General features: G+C 54.3%; 8 protein-coding genes across 8 annotated transcripts; 3 read left to right on the top strand and 5 right to left on the bottom strand.

Annotated features, from left to right (window-relative positions):
• Positions 1–64: 64 nt before the first annotated feature.
• Positions 65–1,931, bottom strand: PFLUO_LOCUS4104 (uncharacterized protein; the record flags this gene model as incomplete). Its single annotated transcript, XM_073781421.1, has 2 exons — positions 65–1,813; positions 1,869–1,931. The coding sequence occupies 2 exons, from the start codon at positions 1,929–1,931 to the stop codon at positions 65–67; spliced, it is 1,812 nt and encodes a 603-aa protein (XP_073638178.1).
• A 247-nt stretch (positions 1,932–2,178) lies between these two features.
• On the top strand, positions 2,179–3,465 carry PFLUO_LOCUS4103 (Translocation protein S62; the record flags this gene model as incomplete). Its single annotated transcript, XM_073781420.1, has 3 exons — positions 2,179–2,629; positions 2,688–3,244; positions 3,298–3,465. 3 exons carry the CDS (start codon positions 2,179–2,181, stop codon positions 3,463–3,465), a joined length of 1,176 nt encoding a protein of 391 aa, XP_073638177.1.
• Positions 3,466–4,273: 808 nt separating this feature from the next.
• PFLUO_LOCUS4102 (uncharacterized protein) lies at positions 4,274–6,631 on the bottom strand (the record flags this gene model as incomplete). Its single annotated transcript, XM_073781419.1, has 1 exon — positions 4,274–6,631. One exon carries the CDS (start codon positions 6,629–6,631, stop codon positions 4,274–4,276), a length of 2,358 nt encoding a protein of 785 aa, XP_073638176.1.
• A 2,466-nt stretch (positions 6,632–9,097) lies between these two features.
• PFLUO_LOCUS4101 (uncharacterized protein) lies at positions 9,098–10,931 on the bottom strand (the record flags this gene model as incomplete). The annotated part of the gene is made up of 2 exons (XM_073781418.1): positions 9,098–9,429; positions 9,491–10,931. The coding sequence occupies 2 exons, from the start codon at positions 10,929–10,931 to the stop codon at positions 9,098–9,100; spliced, it is 1,773 nt and encodes a 590-aa protein (XP_073638175.1).
• Positions 10,932–15,455: 4,524 nt separating this feature from the next.
• Positions 15,456–17,108, top strand: PFLUO_LOCUS4100 (uncharacterized protein; the record flags this gene model as incomplete). The annotated part of the gene is made up of 3 exons (XM_073781417.1): positions 15,456–15,459; positions 15,600–15,759; positions 15,815–17,108. 3 exons carry the CDS (start codon positions 15,456–15,458, stop codon positions 17,106–17,108), a joined length of 1,458 nt encoding a protein of 485 aa, XP_073638174.1.
• A 437-nt stretch (positions 17,109–17,545) lies between these two features.
• On the bottom strand, positions 17,546–18,976 carry PFLUO_LOCUS4099 (uncharacterized protein; the record flags this gene model as incomplete). The annotated part of the gene is made up of 5 exons (XM_073781416.1): positions 17,546–18,085; positions 18,149–18,360; positions 18,411–18,445; positions 18,496–18,558; positions 18,609–18,976. 5 exons carry the CDS (start codon positions 18,974–18,976, stop codon positions 17,546–17,548), a joined length of 1,218 nt encoding a protein of 405 aa, XP_073638173.1.
• Positions 18,977–21,016: 2,040 nt separating this feature from the next.
• PFLUO_LOCUS4098 (uncharacterized protein) lies at positions 21,017–22,900 on the top strand (the record flags this gene model as incomplete). The annotated part of the gene is made up of 2 exons (XM_073781415.1): positions 21,017–21,908; positions 21,969–22,900. The coding sequence occupies 2 exons, from the start codon at positions 21,017–21,019 to the stop codon at positions 22,898–22,900; spliced, it is 1,824 nt and encodes a 607-aa protein (XP_073638172.1).
• Positions 22,901–23,224: 324 nt separating this feature from the next.
• Positions 23,225–25,188, bottom strand: PFLUO_LOCUS4097 (Carnitine O-acetyltransferase mitochondrial; the record flags this gene model as incomplete). The annotated part of the gene is made up of 3 exons (XM_073781414.1): positions 23,225–23,357; positions 23,409–25,071; positions 25,152–25,188. 3 exons carry the CDS (start codon positions 25,186–25,188, stop codon positions 23,225–23,227), a joined length of 1,833 nt encoding a protein of 610 aa, XP_073638171.1.
• Between the last annotated feature and the right edge of the window lie 403 nt (positions 25,189–25,591).

Raw genomic sequence — 25,591 nt, 5'->3', positions numbered from 1 at the left:
AAATACAATCCATAAGGGTAATATTTTGTACAAATAGCCCCAATTAGCCTTTGATTGGGCCAGATTACGAGGGAATCCCCTCGTACTCCCATCCCTCGATAACACGCTTCCGTCGTCTCGAATTCCGGCGGTTGGCATTGCACTTGATAAACAGGGTCAAGGCCGTGATAATCAAAATCACAATGCCTGCAACGGCAGCAACCAAAACAGTTCGCCGCTCCAACTGCTGTGGATCAGCGCCATACGGACATTCGGCACCAGGTCCGCCAGAGACCCAACAGGATTCGACATCAATAGAGTTGAAGTCGACATAAATATCGCGGAGTGTGGGATTGGTGGATGCAGGATTGATGGCTGTCCGGTGTTCGGAAATTAGGGTTTCGTAGAGGTAGGTATTTTCAAGGCCTGTGCGCGGTACGGAGAAGACGGAGCCGGAGGGGCAGGTGCTCGCAATGTCCGAGTAAGACGCAGTAGAATCAGAGAGTGTCCAAGAGAAAGGAGATTGGTCCACTCGGCAGGCGGCGCGCCGGACATCGCTGCAGTTGGTCGCGCGCCAGCGACCCTTTAAAGACATATCCATGACGGCACACCGGTCGATTTGGGATGCGTCTTCTCCTCCGAGGTACGCTGCGCCTCGAGGTTCCCCGATAGCCCAGGCCCAAGCCGCCGAGAGGGAGACGTTGCGGTAGTGAGCGACGTTGGTGTCTGCGGTCTCGTTGAAGAGAGTCTGGTTGAGAACCGGCGAAATACCACACGCCGTGATGCCGGAGATGGTGTTGGTCAATGCGTCCATTGTGTTCTCTGTGGACGAATTACGGATGACCGGAAGATGGCTGGCCAGTGCCCAGGATGAGTTGGCTTGAGAGACCTTCACAGCGCCGGCATGGTAAAGACACCCGGATGTGACGCTTCCATTCTGCGATTCGGAGATGGCCACACCCGAGGTGAGGTAGCCAGGAGGGAAGACGAAATCTTCGTCTTGAGACAGATCGTATGCCGACAGCTGTGGGTCGATGGTGCCATATTCGATCAATACTCGATCGCGTTTGGCTAACTGGATGTACTTTGACGACGGCCATCCGTCAGGTGTGCTATGTTGGCCCGAGTCGTCTTCATGGAGTGTGTAGTACTCTGTGATCGGCATGTAGCTTTGCTCCACTCCGTACCAAGACTCATTCAAATTGCTTCGGTCCTGAGCTAGCTCGACTGGACTGTAGAGAAACTCACGAAGAGCCTCCTCGAGGTATGAGCCGGCGCGTTCCGACTGCGAGGAGGGCATTTGATCGCCAGAAATGGCGGAAGCGGGCTCATTCGGAGCAGAATTGTTGGCAGCCACATGCAGATTCAACACAAGGTAGGTCGTGTACACTTCCAGGTCGGTGGTGGTGTCCTGAAAATATGCAACAAGCACTTCGGCCAACGTATACAAGTCCAGGTCATCTGTGCATCTATATTTTCCTAGCTCATAGACAGTGTCCCCATGGGAGTCGTCATGGTCTGTCACGGGTGCTTCCCCCGCATCAGATGTATTCGACGGGGATTTTGCGACAGTCGGTGTCGGGGATGATTCGGGAGGGTCTTCAACAGCAGCTCTAGCGGGAATGATGACCGGGCAAAATGTCCATGTCCTCCGCTCTACCGACCAATATATGTCGAGAATGAGGCGTCGGTAGCCAACTGCCAGGAGGTTGGAGATGCATTTCGCGGCGGCTTTTTCATCATATATGCCATTGCCAAAGCAAGCGGCCGACAAGGTCACGGCTGGACTGGTGACAAAGTTGATCGGGATCTGGCCAGCGACATCTCGTTCGCTCTATTTTAACGCAGGAGTGAGTTATCCCGTCAGCAAGGGACAGCGAGCTGCTTACCAGCAGGACAGCCACCCAGGTAGCGTTGAGGATGGTAGCCTCGGAGTCATAGCCGACAGACATGGCGAGAACCCAAAGAAATCCAGTCGCATGAAGGGCATTGCGACTGCACTAAGCCGGGTTGTCGTGTCAAGCCATCACTAAGTGAAGTTGCGCGAAAGACAAAGAAAGAAGAGGGAGAGAAAGGAAAGTCTTGGCCCGCGTCACCTGAGCCGATCTGGCCTCTTCGAGTTCGTTTGTTTCTTTCAACTTCTCAACCACACCTCGACCGTTTGATTTCTCCCACCGCCTATTAATTAATTCCTTCGCCATGGCGACTCCTCCCACTCCTCCCGGCCAGCCGTCGCCCCAGCAGATGGCGGCCATGCAGCAACAGTTCGCCGCCGAGGCCGCCAAACGAGGGATGACGCCCGAGGAATTCGCCAGAAAGCAGCGTGAACAGCTGGCTGCTGACGCTGCCAAACTCGGTCTCTCACCTGAACAATACGTTGCGCAGTTGCGCATGCGAGCGATGCAGCAGGCACAGCAGCAGCAACAAGCCCAGCGCCAGGGTCAGGCGTCACCACAGCCAGGAGCCCAACCAGGCCAGCCGCCCGCTCCGCAACAGCAACAATCACAGCAGCCCCAGCAACACCAGGTGCCTGTCAATGCAGGCCAGCCGCCGGATCCCAAGGCACTGGCTGTCGCCCACTTCCTGAAGTCGCAGAACCTCAAGCCGCGGACGTGTATTCTGGATGGACAGCGGAAGGACATGATCAAGGGTGAGTAGTCTGCTGGGGCTGAATATCTCCCTTGGCTAACGCCTATGATAATCCACAGTCAAGCGAGCCATCCGTGCAATTGAATCCCCTGCCTACATCAAAGCAGCAGCGAAGAAGAACTCCCTGCTTCCGCCCGTGACAGACCGCGCCTCCGCCGAGAACGTGTTCAAGCTGCTGCCGATGTCCCTGCTAGCACTGCGAGTGAGCAAGATTGACCCGCATGAGGGCCACAACCACGCCAAGCCCAAGAACCGAACCAAGGGCCTGTGGAACGTGAAGATCGAGCAGCACCAGGAGACCGGCCCAATGATGCACTATGTCTGGCTGTACGAGGGTCCGCAGTGGAAACAAAAGGCCATGGCGGCCGCTGTTGTGGCGGGCATCTTTGCCGTCGTGCTCTTTCCCCTGTGGCCTATCATGCTCCGTCAGGGCGTGTGGTATCTGAGTGTGGGCATGATGGGCCTGCTCGGCCTGTTCTTCGCCATGGCTATTTTCCGTCTGATTTTGTTCTGCATCACCGTCTTTGCGGTGCCGCCTGGTCTCTGGTTGTTCCCCAATCTGTTCGAGGATGTCGGATTCTTCGATAGCTTCAAGCCCCTGTGGGGTTGGCAAGAGGTGCGTTTATTCAGTGTTGCTCCCTTTGCAAGACTAACATCTGATAATCACAGAGCAAGAAGAGTAAAAAGAGCAAGAAGTCCAAGTCATCGATATCCGCTGCGTCGGCCACTGAAACAGCTCCCTCGGCCACGACCACTTCGGCGGATGCTGCGTCTGCCTCGGCTTCAGCAGCTGTGAGGCGGGATCTAAGTGCTCGGGTGGAGGAGGTGGAAGAGTAGAGTTGCTAGCTTGCGGGTTTACCGGTACAGCCGAATTGAAAAGGTATTCGTCTTCAAATATCTTCATTGGGTGTTTTTTTTTTTTGTTCTTATTCCATTCCAAAAAGAATGCTCATTCCGGAGTTTCTATTGTGTATTATTTTCTTGATTCTTTCTTTATTGTGTCTTTTTGTCGGCGTGTGCACGGCATAGGCCATGGGTTTAGCGCTACAATGAGAAAGTCATCAACTATATGGGTCAATTGGAGTATTGTATTTTGACTTGTATGGAAGCAGGAATCATAAAATTTGGTGGCACAGATTTGCTCTACAATTTACCCCAGGCAGCTCAAAAAGATCCTTTATTAAGTAGATGTACATTCTAACTCCACCCACAATAAGTATTTTCTCCAACCAGACAAGGACACCAGCCGGATCCCAACATCATGTACATGGCCCGGTTAGGGTAACAAAAAAGAAAAGGCACAAAGATGTGTACACAGTGTATCTTCACAAAGACATAGGCAGGAAAAACAATCGGGGGTATATATTGGTACACAGACAGATGAAAGGGCTGAAGACAGCACGAGGATATATGGGCAGGACACAAACACAGAGGTGGGTGTCGTGAGAAAGAGTGTGGGTGGAGGTATATGAAAGGCTTCAAGACAATAAGCAATGAGGCATGCAGGTATGCAGGTATGCAGGTATGCAGGTATGCAGGTGAGATTCACTCGGGGGATATCTCAATGAATGAGTGTGCAAAGAGAGGCCAAAGTGGGCCTGGCTTGGAGGCATGGCTGAAAATCACAGCAAGGAGGACCAGTGTATCATCTTAGCCTAGGAGAAGCCATTTTCGACCCAGACATCAAAGCGCTTTTCCGCTGGTCAACACGCTCGCGCACCTCCGACAAGCTGTAGAATCGATCATGCGGCGGCGGCGGACTTGATGACTGCGGTGTCGGTGCCTGCGTAGAAATAGGCGAAGGAATCTTCGGGAGTGGGTAGTTAGGAGGTGGAGCAGCGGGGGGACCGACGAGCAAGCCCGGCATGCTCTTGCGGCGTGACACGCTCTGTGCCTGGCTTTCGGTGTAGAGAGCAGAGACGCGGGGGCGGGGAGCTGGCTCTGGAGGAGGAGAAAGTGTTTGAACTCGTGTCTCGCTGTTGACTTGGGGGCTCATGCCTGGACGCATCACCACGCTGACAGGTCGCTGGGAGAAGCTGCTATTGGAGTCTGGTGACCCCGGCGCTGTGGATCGAGGTACCCGAGAGAAGTTTGTGGGGGCGTGAGAAGAGCGTAAAGTCTTTGTCAGGGCATCTTCAGAGCTAGACGTTCGTAGTGTGCGTCGGCCGGCCAGATCCCGGGACATAAGGGGCGGTTCCGTTGAATCGGTATGCCGAGAGCTGGCGATGCTAAATGTGGGAGACTGAGGAGGGGATGAAGAAGAAAATGTGGAGGCAGGGAGAAAGCCGGCAGCAGAAGAGGGGGGTGAAAACTGATTGACGGGAGTCGGCCCCGATCTTGGAACGAACTTTTTGCTGAACGATGGGACACTGAAGTTGGGAGCTGGAGGCGAGGCACATCGGATCAAGCCGTCCGGGCGAGAAGTTGTTTGGGAGACATCCACGGTACCGGGAGTAGGTGTGAATCGGCCATAGGGGGAGCCGAGTAATGATTGACGATTACCCTGGACGGACGAGGATGGACTGCGAGGGTTGGTACGATCGATCTCCGCGAGATGATCCTCTGCAACGGGAGAGCTAGGGCCAACTGGGGGCGAGGTATGATTTGCAGATGTGAACGAGGGTGTACGGGGATCATTGGAAGTAAACGAAGAACCCGCACCATTCGTAGGCGCTGTAGCCTCGGTCGGACCAGAGGATACTGAGGAAACGTCGACCATCGAACGGCGAATGTCCGACATGTATGAGCTTGACCGAGACGGTAAGGTCAACCCTCCGACAGACCTGAGGTCCTCTTCCTCTTCCCGCATCTGGGGTTGAAGGAACACGCTGGAAACGCGGTTCGGATCCTTCTGCACGATCTGGCGCACACTGGACCTAGGACGCAGCTTTGGCGTCAACTCATCATCGGAGTGCTTTTCCGTAGGAAGCTTGGGCCCTCCGCGAGCCTCGATCTCGGTGCGGATCGCCATCAGCCAGGAAATCATGGCGTCGGGGTTATCGAAAACCAGGAGCATGCTTCGTGTAAATCGGCGCGCTTGGGATCGGTGAAAGAGTGAGAACCGGGGCTTGGGAGTTTCAGAGGCCGGAGGTGTGCCAGCATCGGCTGTTGGATTCTGGGAGACTTGGACCACCCAATGTTTGCCGGGGATGGCATCGCTGGCAAATGCAACAGACTGAGGGCCGAGTTGGAGCATTTTCTCGGGGAGTCGATCATGTTTCCCTTGCGCCCCATACTGAAGAATGAAACCAGCAGTTGCGAGCACAAAGATTTTACGCGACCATTCCACCTTGTTCATCGTGCTCGAGACTGTCCGCTGGTGCTTTTGTTCCTTTTGCTCCTTTTTACGGTCATCTCCACGGCGGTTATCGTCCGCCGTGCTTTTCCCAGCCGTCGCATTGAGTCGTAGAATCGAATCCGCGGACAGCGCGGGTGCCGGGAGACATTCATGCTTGATAGATTGTGGATAAGCTTGGAAGAGGGGCGGAGGTTTCCAGCCATACTGCTCCTGCGAGGGTGGCTTCTGCTCCAAGGTTCTCGCGCGAGGCGACTTGAGTGTGTTGCGCTGACGTTTGTATTCGACCTTGTGCTCGACGATCGGGGAGGTCAGACCGGGAGTGGAGGTCGCTGTCCGGGGAGTCGGGCAGGGTGGAGGCGATAATGGAGTTTCCGACATGGAGGCCACCTCCAGGTCTGGTTGCCCGGCCTCGTCGATTTCGGCTAGCTTGCTCTCGAGCTGGGCGGCGGCGGCCTGCGAGCTCTTATCACGGCCACCAAACAGACCACGCAAGCTGGTCTTGGACGTTTGGCGTTTCGGCTGAAGTGGGACTCGAGGAGCGTCCGGGCCATGATTGGAGTCGGTTGGTCGAGCACGGCGTAGTCGTGAGGGAGCCGGTTTGGCGGGCTGGCCGGCCGTTGGGCGACTGAAGTTGGTCTGCAACGGGGCGAGATGATGTCCTCTGCGTTCGCCTAACGATTGCGGGATAGACGGGTCCGCCGTCATGGTGGGCGATGGGAATTGGGATCCCCGTCAATCACCGGAAATAGATCAATAAACAGGGCACGGATCTTCAGGGGAACGTGGGAGGAATCTGCGCGACCGTTGAGGGCCGCAGCTTTCACGTCATGGCAGCCGCGAAGAAAGGCCAGTTGGGGCGGTTGGAGCACGGAAGGAGAAAATCCAAATTTCATTCAGGGGAGAGAGAAGAGATGAGTATTTCGATCCCGGCTAAGACGAGACTAGGGGGGAACCGGGATCGGGGACGAACAAGAAAAACCGTCAATCCAGGCCCCCCTGAGAATCATGGAAATGATCTCCTGAGCCGGAGTGTCGGGTCGTTGTCGTGTGGGTTTGTACACTATCTTCATTACAAACAGCTCCGACCATCAACATTTCTGGCCCTGTCCGGCTTCCACGGCCCTCATCAGCACTGCTCCCTGGTCGCAATGCCGGGCCATTGCCGTATCCTTGACCGTTAGGCCGCGCGGGTGATGCGTCGTCCAGTGGACATCCACCGAGCCGATACGCTAGTTCCGTCAGCCTCTGCCGGTCTAGTTATCGATGCGGGTCACCACTTACGACGGTTATGGTCGGATGGTGTTTCTTAACTGCGCTCTCCGAGGCAATCAGATTCACAAACGACTGGAATAGAAGGGGTTAGCGTCGACGTTGTTCCAGATCGGCCAATAAACAGTCACGATCACGTACTACCGCCTTGAAGTAGCTCTTGAAATAAAATGTCTTGGTCAAGCCAATGGCGTCGGCGTCCAGCGCCCACCCGCCCTGCAGAAGGGCCTCGGTGTCCTGTCCGAGCTGGTGCGGGTCTTCGCCCTCCGCAAACCGGGGAGTGGCGGTAGCCATGTTGAGAGGACGGGTGAGGGGGATCGGACGAGCGAGAGACGAAGAGAACGATCTCGGGCACAGACGCCGCGCGGAGAGAGAGGCCCTCATCATGATGATGATTATGTATAGGTTCTGGTCGTCAATCCCCGTCGCTCCTCGGAGAAGGGTTTTGCGGTTCACGTGCACGGGCCACCATAGTAAACACCATCAACCAGTTCGGTATGGACATCATGCTGGGAGAAATATATATTTGATAGAGGTCATTGAGTTGTCTGCAATCTCGGCAGATTCAAGGGAAACGCGATCAGATGGATATACAGACACTGCGTGACGCGATGCACTATTCGAATGAGAAATATATTTTATCCGTCAACAGAGTAACAATGTGGGAATCCACCATATTTATGATGACTTCCGCATGGGCTAGAATCAATACCCCCACGGGGTTGGAATGCGGAAGATTGACACCTGAGTTTCCTAATCGAAGCTGCATACCGATAGACTGACAACCTGTGTCGAGGCTAACAAAGAACATACGCGGGTACGCTGGATTGTAATGGATTTGGCTGCATCTGGTATAATGGCGGAGGTTGATGTCCCAATCCAAAAGATCCTCTGTTCATGAAAGCAAGCCCAGATAGAGTGAATCTAGACCAGCCCACAGTGACTATTCTTATCACCTTCGCTAGAAGAGAGAGACAGCATCTGTAAGGGCCGGAGTATACACCTACGTGTGCCTGCATGAGAGCTCTATCCTGTCCTGCAGCACAGCTGCAACCGACCACAACATCTGCAGTTGATTCTGAGACACCGTTCTGGACCGTGCCCTCAAAGAAAGAGTGGAAGTAACCTTGATGAGATGCGACCCAAGACCGAGCCACCCGGACAAGACAGCAGCAGAGAGCGCTTTTCTGCACCTATCACTCGCAAGCCAGGTCGTGGACTGCAACCGTGTCTGGAGCGATAGGACGGTGGACATTTTCCTATCCGGACCTCTCTTGGGCTCTGCACCACCGGATCCGGTCCTTGATAGAGGGAATGCCACCCTGTGGCTTTGTGGCGCACCACGCATAGACCCTCAGGATTGTGGAAGGCTCGCCCGGCAGGATCTCCGGATCGTCGCTGAGCCCGTTCGATCTAAGTCAACACTCGGGTCATACCCAGAAAAGAAGGGCGTCTTAGCAATTTCTGGAAATCTGATTGGAGCAAAACGCAACGAAATTCCATTCGACCACTGGCTACAAGTACATGATGGCCGTCAGAGAGAATCGCACGGCAGCGAAGCTCTAGAGGACACATATCCGCCGTAAATCCTGTAAAGCAGCAACAACAGCAAAGAAAGGGGTATTAATGAAAACAAACACTCCCCATTCCCGAACCCTCACACCGAAAGAAAGCATTCAGCGCTAAAACCCTTGCGGGGAGGCAGAGCCTGCTGATCAGGAAAAGAAAGCAAAAGCCAGCAACACGCTCAGCGCATTTTAGCATGCGGGTGGAAAAAAAAAACATACAAACAGGAAGAAATGGAAACGTAGATCACCCTTGTAAACCAGCACGCAATCTTCTTGATTCTGAACCGTACACCGTCGTTGATGTCGTATGGTTGTGCGAAGAGAGATCAATCTATTACTCCTCGATGCTGTTGCGACGCGAATTGGCACGAGAATTGGCACGCGAATTGGCACGGGAGCCAGCGCGGCTGCCACCCATCTGCTGGATGCGGAGGTCCTGCTGAGAGCGCGCGTATGAGTGGGCTCGAGACACAGGGGGGACCTTGGAGACGCGACGACCCTGTGCTCCCATCTCATGCTGAGCATCCGCCAGCTGCTGAGCGAAGGGCGAGCGCTTGCGCAGAACAGGACCTTTCCAGTAGATAACGTAGACGGCGACGACGAGAACAACCGAGATGCAGAAGAGGATGGTCGAGGCGTATTCGAGATGGTACTTGCCGCCGATGTCTAGAAAGAATGGTCAGCATGATCAGAAAAACCCCATATCATGTATGTATTTGGCACTTACTCGTAAAGAAGGGAGTCGCAGGGATGGTCAGAACTCCAGCCAGGAAATCACGAGACCAACCATTGCCGCCAGTGGCAGATGCCGAGTACGGACCGTAGGCACAGATCATGTAGTCGATGGTGGCCATGTAGATCGAGTAGTTGGCAATGCCGATCATCGCAGCGAAGATCATTGATCCGATCCAATGGCACTGGGGAAGACTGGTCCACGCGAAGCCGATCAGGCCAATTGGCAGAAAGGGCGCAGTGTAGAGCAGCCACCAGAGGCGGGACTCGTACTGTGCACGTTCGCTATTAGGGTTGTCGCGACGCTCTTTGATGTTGCGCTTAATGACCGGGATGAAGGAGAACCAGGCGATGAAGTAGCCGATCAGAATTGGGATGAACGCCAAACCCAGCTGCCAGGTGTTGAATCCCCACTGGCCGTACACCAGAGAAAGAGACTGGATGAACATGAAGATCAGGGCATCACTGAATCCAGAGAGCAGAGAGAGACACAGCACAATGGGCTCCGTGAGGAACATGCGGAAGGGTCGGACCCAGGTGAAGATGAGTTCCTTCGGCGGGAAGCGCTCCCGGAAACTGATCCCCTCAGTAGGACCGTAGATGTTGGGGTTCTCTCCCGACTTGCGCATATTCTTTGCGATCTTGTTCATCATGACGGTGCTTCGGGTCTCAGGGACAACGAACCAGTGCAAAGCTTGGACAAAAGCACCGAAGAGTAACTGAATCCAAATGCACCAGCGCCAGTCCGAAACAAAGGCCTCCACAAAACCACCAACCACCGGGCCTAGCACTGATCCACCGACAGAGGAGAACACAACACAGGCTACGGCGTACTGCTGGGAATCAGCCTCCCATAGGTCAGCGATCATGCCCAGAGTGACCGATCCACCGGCAGACGAAAGACCTCCGAGGGCACGGCCAACCATCAGTGTGGCAAAGTTGGGTGCAAAGCCGACCATGAACTGAAAGACATTGACGAGGAACAGGGATGCCTGGAGGATGGGCTTCCGGCCCAGTTCCTCCGACCACGGGGCCCAGAGCTCACACCCGAAGGCGTACAGCACGAGGAAAATCATTGCACCACAACGGGCGCCCTGCGCCGAAACACCGAATTTCTCAGAGATACCATTCAGGGCATTGGAGTACAGCGAGGTGTTGAAGTTCATCGACGTTTGCACGGCGAAAATGACCATGATGATGGCCCACTTGCGTCCTTCGCTGAAAGAATAGCCCAGCTTGTCGTAGCACTGGTCCTCAGTCAGGTACTCCCGGTCATCGGGATTCGTATTCTCCAGCTGCGCAGCGGCCTCAGACTTCTCGTCCTTCTCATTCAGAGGCACGTCGACGACGGCATCTGCCTGCGTCACGCTGGAGGTGTCCGACGCATGAACCGCGTCCATGCTTGGACCCTGTTTCTTCGGAGTGCTGGTAGCCATGATCTGGAAGGAAAGGTTCATGAGCATTCGTGAGGGGTTCGCGAGGATCCAGTGCGCATGGAGGATACATACCGTGAGCCGATCAGTGAAAACGGCAGGTGTTACTCAAAACGGCGAAACGGTGGATGAAAACACAGAGTACGGGAGATCAAGATGAGAGAACAACGGAGACCACGGAAGACAGTCCACTGTTCGGGAGGATGGGGTGGAATGGGAAGGTGAGGAAGAAGGGGAAGGAAGAAAGAAAGGGTGGTGGGGGGCAAGCAAACCAGGGCACGCGGGATTGATTATATAGGGACGCCGCAGCCAGCGACAGAACAGGGCAGGCACGATGCAACAGGAACTGGGCCACTTAGAATGCTCCGACATCGCCCCTCCCGATTCTTCCCAATTGGTCTCTCCAGAGTCTCCACCGACCATTTTTTTCTACGCTCGCTACAGACTTTCCCTTGGACGGTTCCCGGGATGCCGAACAGCCGTCAGGGCCTCCGGTAGGCTGTAGACTGCCCCTCTACCCACTTCGTTTCGTCACGCCCCGGACTGGCCCCCATGCTCCCAGCCGCCCCAGATGGACGGGGGTAATAAGGCACACGTGAGGCGCTCGTTCTGGAAAATCGAGGAGTCAAAATCCGAATCCTGCACTCGTTCGCCTCCTACTCCATGCGCAGGGTCCCCCCCATCCGCCCCAAGAGAGCCGCCGCCGAAACGAGCTTTAGCCCCATGGGAAAAAGTCCCGCATTGGGTGGTTCCACCTGGAGAAATGGAGAGAACGATGACTGATGACTGATGCGTACGTTGGCCAGTTGAGACGAGGCCACCCATGGCACCGTTCTAGGCTCGGAATGTCCGCATCGGGCACCGCAGTCCTGGGCGACAACAATGCTCGGCTCTCTCCACCACAGGCGCATGCGACGGGGGGATCGAACGGTTCACCCAGATCGATCGGCGCTCCCACGCATTTGGCTGATAGGGGTGGCACGACGCAAGGAGTCGGCCACCTTGGCCGAGCATGCTCTGATCGCATGGCGTTGACCGTGCATACCACTACGGACTCGAGGAAGAAATGACGCACTAACGGTCCTCCAAACCACCAGCAGCCTCGAATCCTGCTGTGAGGGTCGGCTGATTCATGATTCTCCTGGGGCGAGGTTGTCCAGTGATCGCTCAGGATTTGCCATGCTTCCGGGCCACCCATGGCTGACGTCAGGGTCGATGGGCGGCCACCTATCAGAGGCCCGGGATGTTCAGGGATGGCTAGGCAATGGGGCCCGGTCGGGCGTGGCGTTCTGATGATCGTCATGCCCGGTCGGGGGCTGGCGAGCCTGTTTTGACGCGATCACCGTCATTGACACATGGTGACTCCACGCGTGTCTCGCCATTCCTGAACATCAATTCCTTTGTTCTCCACCGTCCCCCATCCTGTGTCCGCCTTGCTTTTCCAGAACACTAGATCGAAGCCTGTCAACCACACGACGCACGGGAGGTCGATCGCATTCCCTTGCCGCCCCCAGGCATAATTATAGCCTGCCCAAAACTACGTTTCCTGGGGTTCACTAGTATGTCGACCCCAATGGCTGGCCAGGACCGGAGAGAGAGTTCTGCAACAAAGTTTTCTCGGGGTCCACCCAGTCGCAGTCTTGTTGAGGGTGGATCTCCGACTCCTGGCCGATTTTTTCCCTCATACCTACATCCCGAGCAGGGCGTTGTGGCCTTGCGGCGATGTTCCTACGCTACAGATGTGCATGTGCCCTACCGTAGCCTAACCATGGGAAACCGAAAGTGTCTACCGACGATACCAAATGTTGTTGGATGGACCAGGAGTCGCGCCACAATAGCATGGGCGCCACCCGCAGCCATCCGATGACGCCGGCCGCTCCGACCTGAAGCCCAGCGCGGATGCCTCCCTGTAGAACTGTTTTCCTGTCTGTCATCCTCTGTGGCGTTTAATCGTCATACCCAGGGCCCAAAGGTATTCGCCGGTGGTTCGTGAGTAGGCAACACGATGTCATCTAATCGGGAAAGCGGTGCCACCTGAACTGCATCTACCGTTCCATCCCCTGCTGTTTCTGCCTCAGGCTACCACAGCCTGTTCGCGGAAAGTCATGTGAGCTCCCCGCCATCCTGAGTCAGCACTATGGATGCCTGAGGCGTCATCCGCAACCAAACTCGCGCGTCACCGCCGTTGATGCCTCCCCCCCCACACCAGTTCCTCAACATGCCCCCCGATCTCAACTCGCTTCCTCCGTCCCGCTCCTCCTCGTCGTCCTCTTCTCTCCCTCACCGTAACATCCCGCAACCCGTGTCGCCCGGCGGTGGTCCCATTCCGATGAACGCCAACACATCTCCTCGCCCGTCCAGAGCGTCGCCGAGTGTAGGCCGACTATCGGTCTCTGAGCGGCGTCGGTCAGCGGCAGGCATAAACCTAAACCTGAACGAGTCAGGCACTGGTCCGAGCAACAATGGTGATGCCCCGCTGTCGGACCACCGGTCCTCTATCGGCCAAGCCTTGCGAACAGCCAGTCCCTCCAGCCACGGAGGAAGCCCGATCTTTGCAACCGCAGACCCTCATCATCAACGAGCTCCATCACTAGGAGAGCTACATCAGGAGCTGGAGCAGGAGCAAGAAGCGCAGGTGGTGGGTCTTGACCCCTTCAATAACCAGCGGAACAGATTGCTTACCATTCTATCTGTGTGTAGAATCGTCTGTTGCAGATGATCCGCAGTCAACAGACCCAATTACAACAGCTCCAGAATCAGCAACAAACCCCACAGTCTGCCCAATCCGGGACAGCCGTGGTGGACGATACACCGTCGTCGGAGCGGTCAGCCTTCTCCCCCCCATCCCCCCACTTGCAGGGAGCAGCAGCCGGCCCTCGATCTCCTCCGTCTCAAATCGCCGGTCATCACGGACGTCGAGCCAAGCAACATCCCCGAACTTGCGACCGTTGGATTCCTCGCGGGGACCAGAAGCGGGAGAAAATCTGCCCACGACGCGCGAGAGTGTGTCTCGGCGGGGCAGCCGTGATGAAGGTGCATACCACCAGGCCGAGGCGGCGATGCTCAGTCGAGAAAACCAGATGCTGCGGCAGAGGATCCGAGAATTAGGTCAGTGGAACCCTGCTCTTGCGTGATTGCGGGATTACGGCGAGAGGCTGTCGGAGGGACCCGCGCACCGGAACCAAATCGGTTATACTTCTGTGGAGCGCTGGATGCTGACTCGCACACAGAACGCCAGATTAACGACCTCACAGCATCATCTTCCACTTCCCGGCCAGAAGTTGCGTCTGGGCAAGCGGGATCGGAGCCTGGGGATCCACCCGCCGCAGGATCAACAAGGAAAGAGTGAGATTGGCCCCCACGGACTGTTCAGGTCGCATCGGAACATCAGAGCTTGGCACTACATCTGGAAGCTCGCCGGATAGCCAGCGGAAGCTTTATTTTTGGTTGTCTTTTTGGTCTTGATGGGTTTCCAAGAAAGTGTTTTTCAGCGGGAGTACCTGGCATGCGAAGTGACGCGCTGCCGCACATACATTTACTTCTTCTTTTCCCGGAGTGGCTTCACGAAAGGCACTGCGGAGGCCGGGAAGTTCCTATTTTCTTTCGGTAAAATATCTCCGGAGCGGGACGTTTCTACATCTTGTTCCCTGGTTCGTGTACGGAGTATCCCTCGCAGGATTCAGCTAGCCCTTCCTCTGTGCAGCGCTCGGGCATCCCAGGCGTCCCGTCCGAAACAGTACCAGGACTGTTCTCACGTTGTCAGGGTCATCCGGCCGCTACGATGATGCGGTGGCCGATGCAGCAAAGGCGACGGCGCGAGTAGCACTGCGCATTAGGGCTAGAAGAGGCCGGGCTAGGGACCAGACCCCGTCGAGGCGATAGGCGAGCAGCTGTTGTGATTCGAGGAGATGTGTCCGAGGACCCTGGCAGGGCTTGGGTCATAAGCGACGGTGACCCCCGCAGACGAGGAACAAACATAGACTAGTTGAGGATTTCGTCAAATCTGCTCGTCGGATGTCGCGATGTCGCGATTCCCCGCCAATGAGAGGTCATATGCATTTATGAGGTCAGACCGGGATGTGATAGATGCATATGCGGGGAATGTTTACTCGAGCTATAAAAAAGAGTTTCGTTTCTTTCGTATTCGTTTTTTTCTCTTTCTTCTGCTGCTGGAGCTGCAGGTTCTAAGAGTACTCAGACATTTGGTCCAGTAAATCCCTAAGCTCAAGATGTATCTCACGAGCCTTTGTTTCTCTTTGGCTCCGTTGATAGCCCTATTCGGCCACTATGCCTCGGCGGCCAGCAGCTCGCGTCCGAATGTGTTGTTTATCATAACGGACGACCAAGGTAAAGTGGTGGAGATGGCCTAATTGTACAATATTGACTGCGGTTAGACCTGCTCATGAACTCCATGGACTATATGCCCAACGTCAAAAGGCTCATCGGGGACAATGGAGTGACCTTCCCCAAGCATTACTGCACGAGTGCTTTTTGCTGTCCGTCACGAATGAGCTTGTTTACGGGAAAATGTGTCCAGTGAGGCCCACCACCCCGATCTAGAGATTGCCATGCTGACATCGACAGCAACACCAACATTACCGACGTGGCTGTCCCGTGGGGTAGGGCATCCATTCACTCTTGTCTGCAATGAAACAAGCTGACCTTTTCCAGGCGGCTACCCCAAGTTTATTACGCAAGGCTTCAATGAAGACTACCTGCCTCTCTGGCTCCAGGAGGGCGGCATCAACACATACTATGTCGGCAAGTTTGCCAACGCCCACAGTGTCACCAACTACCTCGATCCGCCATGTGCAGGATGGACTGGCAGCAAGTAGGTTTAGGAGATGAGCTCGGTGTTGCTTGTCGTTTAACTGACCGATATATAGCTTTCTCCTCGAACCTGGTGTGTACGACTACCTCAACACCTCATGGGCGAAGGATAACGCTCCATGGACCTACTTCCTCGGCGAACACGCCATCAACGTCACCACTAACCATGCCCTGGATATGCTGGACACCGCTGTCAACGGCGAAGAGCCTTGGTTCCTCACTGTGGCGCCCGCAGTGCCCCATGTTGGGATCAATGCTAGTGATGGGGTGGTATACTTCCCGATCGCACAGCCCGAATGGGCAGATGCGTTCCCAGACGCAGTTGTCCCACGCACGCCGAACTGGAATCCCAAGGAGGCGAGCGGTGTGTCGTTTCTCTTGGACCTCCCGTACCAGAACCAGACGATTGTAGATGAACTGGATGAGCTCTATCGTGCGCGGCTTCGGGTCGTTGCTGGCCTGGATGTTATGGTCAGCCAGTTGGTCGAGGCATTGGACAACTATGGCGTGCTTGATAACACGCATATTATCTACACCACCGACAATGGATACCACATCAGCCAGCACCGTCTGGGATGCGGCAAGAAAGAAGGATACGAGACAGACATTAACATCCCCTTCTTATGGCGCGGACCGGGTATACCCAAAAACGAGATTAGCAAGTCTGTATCGACGCACACCGACCTGGCCCCGACCTTTTTGAAGCTCTTCGGGCTGCCACAACGAACCAAACTGGATGGACAGATCATGCCGATTATTACGAATGACAGATCCGCTCGAGCAGTCGAGCACGTCAATGTCGAGCTCTGGGGCGCCGCAGCCGTATACGAGACCCAAGAGTTCAAGCAGATCGAACTGCCCCCCAACGTGAGCAACAACACCTACAAGGGACTCCGTATCATCGCCGACGACTACAGCCTGTACTACTCGGTCTGGTGCACAAACGAGCACGAGCTCTATGACATGGTGAACGACTACTACCAGATGGACAATCTACTCTCAGATACAACAGACATCAAGAACGTGCCCTCAGGGACATACCTTGACCGCCCACTGAGCGACGTTGTCGCGCGCCTCGACGCCCTGATGATGGTGCTGAAGACCTGCGTCGGGATAGAGTGCACCAAGCCCTGGCTCCAGCTCCATCCCCAGGGTAACGTGCAGAATTTGCAAGATGCGCTGGATGAGAAGTATAATGATTTCTACAGCTCCCAGCCTCATGTGTCTTTCACTGCGTGCAAGATGGGGTATCTTGCCGAGTATGAGGGCCCCACGGGTGTTATGCAGTATGGCGGAGATTCGTCTTATGGGTATGACCAGCAGCAATCGCTGAATCGGATGATGTTCTAAGGATGGAAGTGGACAATATGGGCCTTGGTATCACGCGTGGAGTAGCTGCTCATCGCATTCTGACTTTCGTGTGGAATCGACCGGAGAATGTCGCTCCCTAAGTAAATATGAACATATATGATTTCCAATGCCAAAATAATCTCAGATTGAGAGTTGTGACTTACAGCGCATGATCTGCTTTTCAAACTCATACCAATCTGTCTCTACGGCACCCATTTGAATGAATCCGTCACTGCGATACAAAAACTATAGGGCATAGGTGACTTCCTCCAGAAACATGTCGTTAAGATCACTTATCTGCTCTACGGCTTCTTACGAACTAGTCATTCGTTGTAGTTTACAATAAACCAGTATTACTTTAGAGCACAAACATAGCCGCAACGGCTGTCGAAGAGGGAAAATAGGGCGATGAACATCTCATCATAAGAAGGTCAATTCTAGCATTCCCATCCAATCAAGGAAGAACATAAAGTGACTATCACCGCTTCACTGGCGCCGACAGTAACCACCACATGTCCATCCCTAACGGACGCTTCTTCGTATTTTTGGGATACGGTTTGTGCAACACCATCGTTTGCGTAGGTCCACGTCTGCCCAGCCCAATAGAACTCGCTGGTAGCGCTCGCTCCACCAGGAGAGGTCAAGGTGGAGATTCGGACAGATGTAATAAAGCCAGGAACGGTCAAATCAAATTTCTGAATAGGACGCTCGCCATCGCCCGTATTCCAGACTTCGTAATTCATGATGGCAACGCGTTTGAGCTGATCAAGCTCATAGCCGGCGTAGGCAGCAAGCAGATCGTCATCCGTTTGAATTTCACTCACTCGAAAATCAATTGAGCCCTTCATAAAATCAGCAACGAGGAGGTGGCCATAATATGGTGCGATAACTGCTGGCTCAAGACCATCATAGGCTACTGGGTGCCAAGCGGCGTAGCCGAATGCCATGCTCAATTGCATATTGACGCGCTTTACGTCCTGTATGCCCTCAACTGGTTAGTTGTTATCGTACTTGAAATTGGACGAAAAATCGAGTCCTACCAATGACATCGTGTATAGTAAATAATCGGCGGTCCACAACGCAGACCCGAAAATACCTTCGGATTGATCAAGGGATCCCCCGCCGTCACGGAAGCGCCCAACCTCACCAAGCACTATCTCGATTTCCGGGAAATTTGTTTTCATGTATTCAAAGTCGGAGGAAAAGGCATCATCCACACCGCTCGTGACAAAAGTGTGATTCATGAGAGTTTCTGATCTGTTATCAGCAAGCATACCATGAAATGCCAGGCAAAACACTGACCTTGCAGGGTCGTGGTTGTATTCGTGTACTCGTAACTGGATGATATTAGTGGATGTTCACAATGGAGACAGAATGCCTCGCTTACTGGTGCAAGGAGACTGATTTGATTCGGTTGCCTTTTGTGATGTCATCCTCAAACACCGCTTGTCTAGTCTCCGTTAGAGAGAGCGTGCGAACAAACAACAGCGGAAAACCTACGCGGTCCACGGCGGCACCCTAGCAGATGACAAGGCTAGCGTTTGGAAAATCGGCAAATCCGGCAGAAACAGTGCATCCGTGAGAAATTGTGCATAGTCCAAGAATTCAACAGTGTAATTCTGCGGTCCCCATCCAGCAGGGCGCACACCCTGGCTGATATAATGGTCAACCTCATTGCCAATTTCCAGGGCATCCATGTTTAGGAAGCCTATCTGGTGGATTGCAGCGCGCGCCTGATCAAGGGAATCCGTATGGTTTTCATTGGCAAAAGGGATATCATAGACCCAACGGGTTTCGGGGAAATTGCCGAAGCCTTCATAAAAATCAGGCCCCAGGACGAATTTTTGCTGGACGCCACTCCCCTGCATTGGGGGTTCGATAGGGCTTGCTTGGGCCGGGTTGAAATTGGAAAAATCCCTTTGAGCATTTAGAGGAAGGGATTCGAGATAGCCGTGGGAAATGACTTACCCATTTGTCCCACCGACGCGAATAACCAAAGGCCCTCCTGTGCGCTCTTCGATTGCACGGACTAGGTTGATAGAAAAGGTATTGGGATGCGAGGCATTGCCTATACCAGTTCTTAGTGAGTTCAACGACCCTGTGCGTGTCTAGGATAAACTTCACGCACCTGAATAGGCCGGAAATGAGCTCGCTTGAATCGCAAAACTGGGAAAAGACGGGTCAACCAGCTGAGATGCGCCAATAGGCGCTTGAGCTTCTGGAACGAGGCTGTATGGTTGACTGCTGGAGAGAGACACCTCCGTGAGGCCGAGGGCAAGAGATGGATTCATCGCGAAAGGTTGGACTTCTCCGTCTGTCTACAATAAGACTCGCTGTGAGAGAACTTGCTGACAATACGTCCTGTCTTATATATGCCGACAAGCTTCTGGGATAGACACAGCGCAATAGAGCTGTAGTGTAGTTAGCTGACTCCGCAATACGCTACTCATATTGCGTGTCTGCGTGGTGGACTTGGCGGGCGAATTGGAGCCTGAGTTCCTTGCAGAAACGAATCATTAATGCAGTCAGGTGAAATGCCCCGCAGAGACAAACAGCACGCGTGCTTGCCGAGATCCGCTCGACAATCGGCTACTTGGGTTGGTTTGAGACGATCAGGTCTCTGAACTACGTGATGCGACCGCTCCGTAGCAGTACCGTCACCCAAGACAGATTCTTGCGAATATCACCTCTTCGCAATAACCCTCCCGCAATGGCGTCTTAAGGTGTGAACATGTACCGAGATCCGAACCCCAGAGCGACGGCGATCAGCCGATGACTTGTCACCCGATACCTGTCAATCATGTTACCGTCCAGAGCCGGTACTTTGTCACTCGCATTCTGTTTGGCCTACCGGCACATTTTGGTCGACCTGTCTGATCGAGACTGTGATTGCGACTCTGCATATTTGCGGAGGCTGAACGAGGGATACTGGGGTAAGTAAGGCTAATCTGTGGTCTTACGCAAGGGGTATTCTGGGGGCAGTCAGAACACTACGCCTGCGAGGGATGGATACGATTCAAAATTGTGCTTGAAGCAGTGGAACTTCTGGCTTTTCGCGATGTTCTTTCCGTCGTAGTTTTTCGCATTGAGGTTCGGCGGTTTAAAAGTGGCCCGCCCAGTTAGTTAAGACGTCAACTAGTATTATACTCAACCAAAAATGCGCGACAATGTCATTCAAATCCGGATCTGTCCTCCAAAGTCATGGTCAAAAGACGTACCGCAGAATCTGCGGCTGACCGCGATCGCAGGCCATGTGTAAACCCTCTGGCCGCTTGTCGCGCCAAGGGAAATGAATCAGTCGTGATTGCCAAGACAGCTCATCCATTTACCCAATCCAGAATGACGTGATGGAAAAGAGTTTCGATTAGAATTTCGACATACCCAATGCGGCGGCAGATGAATCCGGTCATCCATGGATTGTGCCATTGGGAATGGTAAGCAGCAGAACGAAATATTATTAACCAACTCGCTCCCTCCCGCCAGCGTCTCATTATTAATCTGGCCTTAACTCCGTCGCGACATCCTTTGCGAACCACAATTAGCGAATGGATCCATCGATGCCTGGGCACATCGGGATCGGGGCAATTCAACGGGCCATGCTAATCTCGACTTGGTCAATGGTCCAATCATCTCCATTGTTAAATGAGTCAACTCTGCTTTGAGAAGTTTCAATGCCTGATTTATAATATTGTTGGTTCAGGCATGGATTAGCAAGCACCCTTCGTGATAACCCACGTCATGGTTGTGGATGGAGTTAAACGGAGTGAAGACAATTATAAAGAGCTTGTCACATCTCAATGTACATATTGTATTCCAGATAGCCTTCCATTGCATGCTTTACTTCCTGGTGTCGCCCAAAAAAAAAAAAAAACCAATCAATAGTTCGTCTCCGACGATCTATTCCCAGTATGCAAGCTGTTATCCGAGATGCCCCCTTCGGGCAGCTTGTCCGCTTTATAACAAAAAACAAATACTTTCAATATCCCGAGGAGAAGGCCGAATTCAAGCTACCTGAACAATGGATCAAGGTCATGGACGGGTTGGACGCTTCAACCGGCTCCGGGGACACTCAAACCGGAGCTCAAACCGGAGCTCAAACCGAAGCTCAAACCGAAGCTCAAACCGAAGCTCAAACCGAAGCTCAAACCGAAGCTCAAACCGAAGCTCAGGCCGAAACTGACGAAAGTCTCAGTCACGTCACGACACAAAATAGTCTACCATTCACAGAAGCCCGCCTCGAAGCGGATGAGCAACACGAGATCGAAAAAGTCAAGTCCATTCCCATTACCCCGAAAAAGACCAAAGATGGCGCTATCCTGGTCGACTGGTACTATTCCGATGACGTCGAGAATCCACACAACTGGTCCAATCTCAAGCGCGCGCTGATGGCAACAATAATCTGTCTCTATACTTTCGTGGTATACACCACGTCCGCCATCTATACCTCGTCGGAGCAAGGTATCATGAAGGAATTCGGTGTCAGCGAGCTGCTCGCTACACTGGGTCTCTCGCTGTATGTGCTCGGATATGGAACTGGTCCCTTGATCTTCTCACCGATGAGTGAGATCCCCATCATTGGGCGCAACCCAGTCTATATCGTGACCATGTTCCTCTTCGTCATCATATCCATCCCTACAGCTTTCGTGGGCAACTTCCCCGGTCTGATGGTGCTCCGGTTCCTGCAGGGATTCTTCGGCTCGCCATGTCTTGCCTCGGGCGGTGCTTCGATCGGCGATATGTATAGTCTTATGTCTCTGCCCTACGCCATGATGGCCTGGGTCTCTGCCGCATTCTGTGGACGTAAGTCTACCACACCAATTTTTTCCGCTCAGGTTCATCGATACTAACAGTGCAATATAGCTGCCCTCGGCCCACTCCTCAGCGGCTTCTCCGTCCCCGCCGAGTCCTGGCGCTGGTCTCTCTTCGAATCGATCTGGGCCTCAGCCCCCGTGCTCATCCTCATGTTCTTCTTCCTCCCCGAGACAAGCAGCTCGACGATCCTGCTCCGGCGCGCAAGCCGTCTCCGCCGAATCTACAACGATGACCGTTTCATGTCCCAGTCTGAGATTGACCAGCGCAATATGCGCGTTTCAGATGTTGCCGTGGATGCGCTGATCAAGCCTATGGAAATCACGATCAAGGATCCTGCTGTGCTCTTCGTCCAGATCTACACGGCCATCATCTACGGTATCTACTACTCCTTCTTCGAGGTCTTCCCGCTGGTCTACCCAGTCGACTACAATATGAACCTCGGCCAAACCGGTCTAGTCTTCCTATGTATCTTGGTATCCTGCATTGTCGGCATCGCCGTCTACTTCTCCTACATATACTTCTGGATGAACCCGCGCATCGCCCGCTTTGGATTCCCGGTGCAAGAGTCGCGCCTGATCCCAGCCCTGCCCGCCGCGTTCGGTCCGACAATTGGTCTCTTCCTCTTCGCCTGGACGGCTCGCGCCTCGATCCACTGGATCGCGCCTACGATCGGAATCACCATCTACGGTGGGACGGTGTTTATCGTCATGCAGTGTGTTTTCGTGTATATCCCGCTCAGCTACCCCAAGTACGCTGCCAGTCTGTTTGCTGCGAATGATTTCTTCCGCAGTGCGTTGGCTTGTGGCAGTGTGCTCATTGCGCATCCATTATTCGGCAACCTGGGCGTTGCGCGCGGTGTCAGCCTCCTTGGTGGGCTCAGTGTTATTGGTATTGTTGGTATCTGGCTGCTTTACTTCTATGGCGCGAGACTGCGTGCTCTAAGCAAGTTTGCTCTCTCACCCGGTGCGTCGTTTGGATAAGGCCGTAAAGACAGTGGGGATGGAGGTTACGGGAGCTAGTAATTAATGTCTGTTAAGTGTGTATGGAAGGGGAGGTAGGGAGGTGCATTTTTGGAGTCTGACTAGACCGGAGGTTGTCTGTCGAATTTTATTTGATGCAAATTAAGAACGGGAATAAGAACAATAAATATTCATTGGAAGAAATTATACAACGAAAGATTTCCTTCACAGCAAACCATGACCAAATCTACAAAACAAGAAGTATATTCATCTATGGTAGTCGCTGGACCAAACCCAAACCCGAATCCGATCAAAAAACCGATACACACAGCAGATACAAAGGAACTAAAGCTTCGCCTTCTCAGGCTGGGCAGCCAGATCCGGCATGAGCAGATCACGCAGCTCGGAGGCAGCCTCGTTCAGGAAGTGGCTCATGCGGTGAGCGCCGAGGCGCTTGCAGACGATGTTGAAGTTGAGGCTGTAACTCATTAGCATCTCATATTATATCCTGGAAAAGAACAAAACTTACCTGTTCTCGTTGATCATGTAGGCAATGCCCCATCCCTCGGGGATGACCTCGCTCCAGCCGTAACCGTTGAAGTACTCGGAGCTCAGCTGCGAGGAGGAAATGTACCAAGAGCCGGAGTAGGTGTAGGCCGGGTCCTCGAAGAGAGCGGGAAGCTTCTCACCGGGCTGCAGGAGCTTCTTCAGACCGAAAAGGTGGCGATCGACACCGCGGGCGTCGCTAGCCTCGAGGGTGTACTTGGTGTGCTGGGCGAGGGCGGCGCGGAACAACCGAACGACCTCCTCACGAGACACAGTCGGATCCTGGTGGGCCTTGCAGAATGCGACGCTCTCGTCCGAAACGGTGCGAGTGGTCTCGGTGCGGCCCTCCTGGAACTTGCGAGTGGCGGCGGACTCGTAAGTAGGGCGGTTCTTGCCGTACATCTTGAAGTAGGCCAGTTGAATGAGCATCTGGACGAAGGCATCGGGGCTGCACTTGAACTTCTTGATGAGACCCTTGCCGTAGCCTTGGTAGGCCTGGACAACCAGCTCGTGGTCGGCAATCTGCTTGCGGTGGTACTGGGCAGCAAAATCCACGGCCTCATTGACCTCCTCATTCAGGTGGAAGGTGATGGGCTTAGGTTCTGCCAGCGAAGAGCGCACAGGCTTGGCAGAAAGATCGATCTTCTTATTGAAGATGGTGGCGTTGACAAAGTCGCTGAGGCGGTGGGTAGCGGTGCCGTCCATCATGCTGTGCTCGCCCAGGAAACCAGCAGTGCCGTTCTCGTTGACAATAAAATGCAGAGGCTTGTCGAACCAACGGTTGGAGCCATCGCCGTGCCAGTACTGGTGGGAGCGCTCCTCCAGGGTGACGGGCTTAGCGTCATCCAGGCAGATCACGAATCCGGCGGACTCGATGTCGCGCAGAGCATTCTCGTTGGCCGGGTCGGCGGCAACGAGCTTCTTACGAGCAGCGGCCCAATGGTCACGGTCCGCAACGGTCAGCACGCCGACCGGCGGCGCGGGCTGGGCGGTCTCGTAGACGTGCTGGAACTGCTGCTCCAGCTCGGAGACATTCAGAGCCTGTCCGTCGACGACCAAAGGCACCTTGAAGAACTGGTTCTTGCGCACCACCACAATGTGCTGGTTCTCGGCCGCGGCATACTTGCGCGGGAAGTCCGCGCCGTCGCCGGGGATACGGCAGCAGTTGAACATGAATTCGTACGAGTTCATGGCCATGGGCTGGCCACGCATGTACTCGGGCTCCAGGGAGCCATCATCCACCTGGCGCTTAAACTCCAGCGCAGCCGAAGTAATCGCTGCCGCACGCTGGGCCGGGTTGCGGCGCAGCCGGTCATCCTTGTAGGAGTAGAAGTAGGAGACGTAGGGAATAACGGGGTCCCGGTAGCCCAGGTACGCGGCCTGGTTCCACCACTCCGCCAGCCAGTTTTTGATCTTGGGGTCGGCTGCGCGTGCCAGCAGCCGCTTCTGCAGAGGCTCGCCCTCACCGCCGGGGCGAATGAACGCCTCGACAGCCTTCTTGGTGCGCTCGTACTCGGTTTCGGAGACAACTGCGTGGACGGACTTTAGGTATCGGGCGCCGGTTTCTTCGAGGGAGGGAACGGGTAAACGAGGCAGGGAATCTTCGAATCTGAGCATCTTGCCCTTGGAGAGATCCTCCTTGTATCCTGGGCGAGTTCGGTTAGCCATGGCGATGGTCCCGCTGTGGGGACCTGGGAGCGGTCAACATGTGAATCGAATCACTCACCCTCAGGGACCGAAGACGCCTTTCGCCGGGGAGCCATTGTAGGGGTCTGTTGGCGGGAAGTCAGTCAATTGTTCCTGCGTACTCTCTTGCGAGCTGTAAGCCAGGTCGGAGACGGCCGTCTTACCACGGAGCGAGCGAGGAGAGAGACTGTCGGAGGTTGCCGGGGCCGTGACAAGGTAGAGAGACGGCTTCTCGCAGAAGCAGTGAACATCCCTCTCAGTGGTGGTAGGATATAAGGGGAGAGAGTAGGAGGTATGAAAAGAAGAGAAAAAAGAAGAAAATCACCGGACAGGCAGGACAGCGACGACAAGGAATAAAGGAAGAGAGATCCCGCCCGTTGCCTCGGTTGAGAGGAAGGGCCGAACGGTGTATCGTCAGGTATGGTAACGGCACCGACCGACGCCCGAGTTTGCCGCGGAAATGGGGCGTACGGTATGTTT

Source organism: Penicillium psychrofluorescens (assembly GCF_964197705.1).
Source record: "Penicillium psychrofluorescens genome assembly, chromosome: 2".
NCBI lineage: Eukaryota > Fungi > Ascomycota > Eurotiomycetes > Eurotiales > Aspergillaceae > Penicillium > Penicillium psychrofluorescens.
The sequence above is the reverse complement of the archived record's forward strand: the minus strand, read 5'-3'. Positions and strand labels throughout refer to the sequence as shown.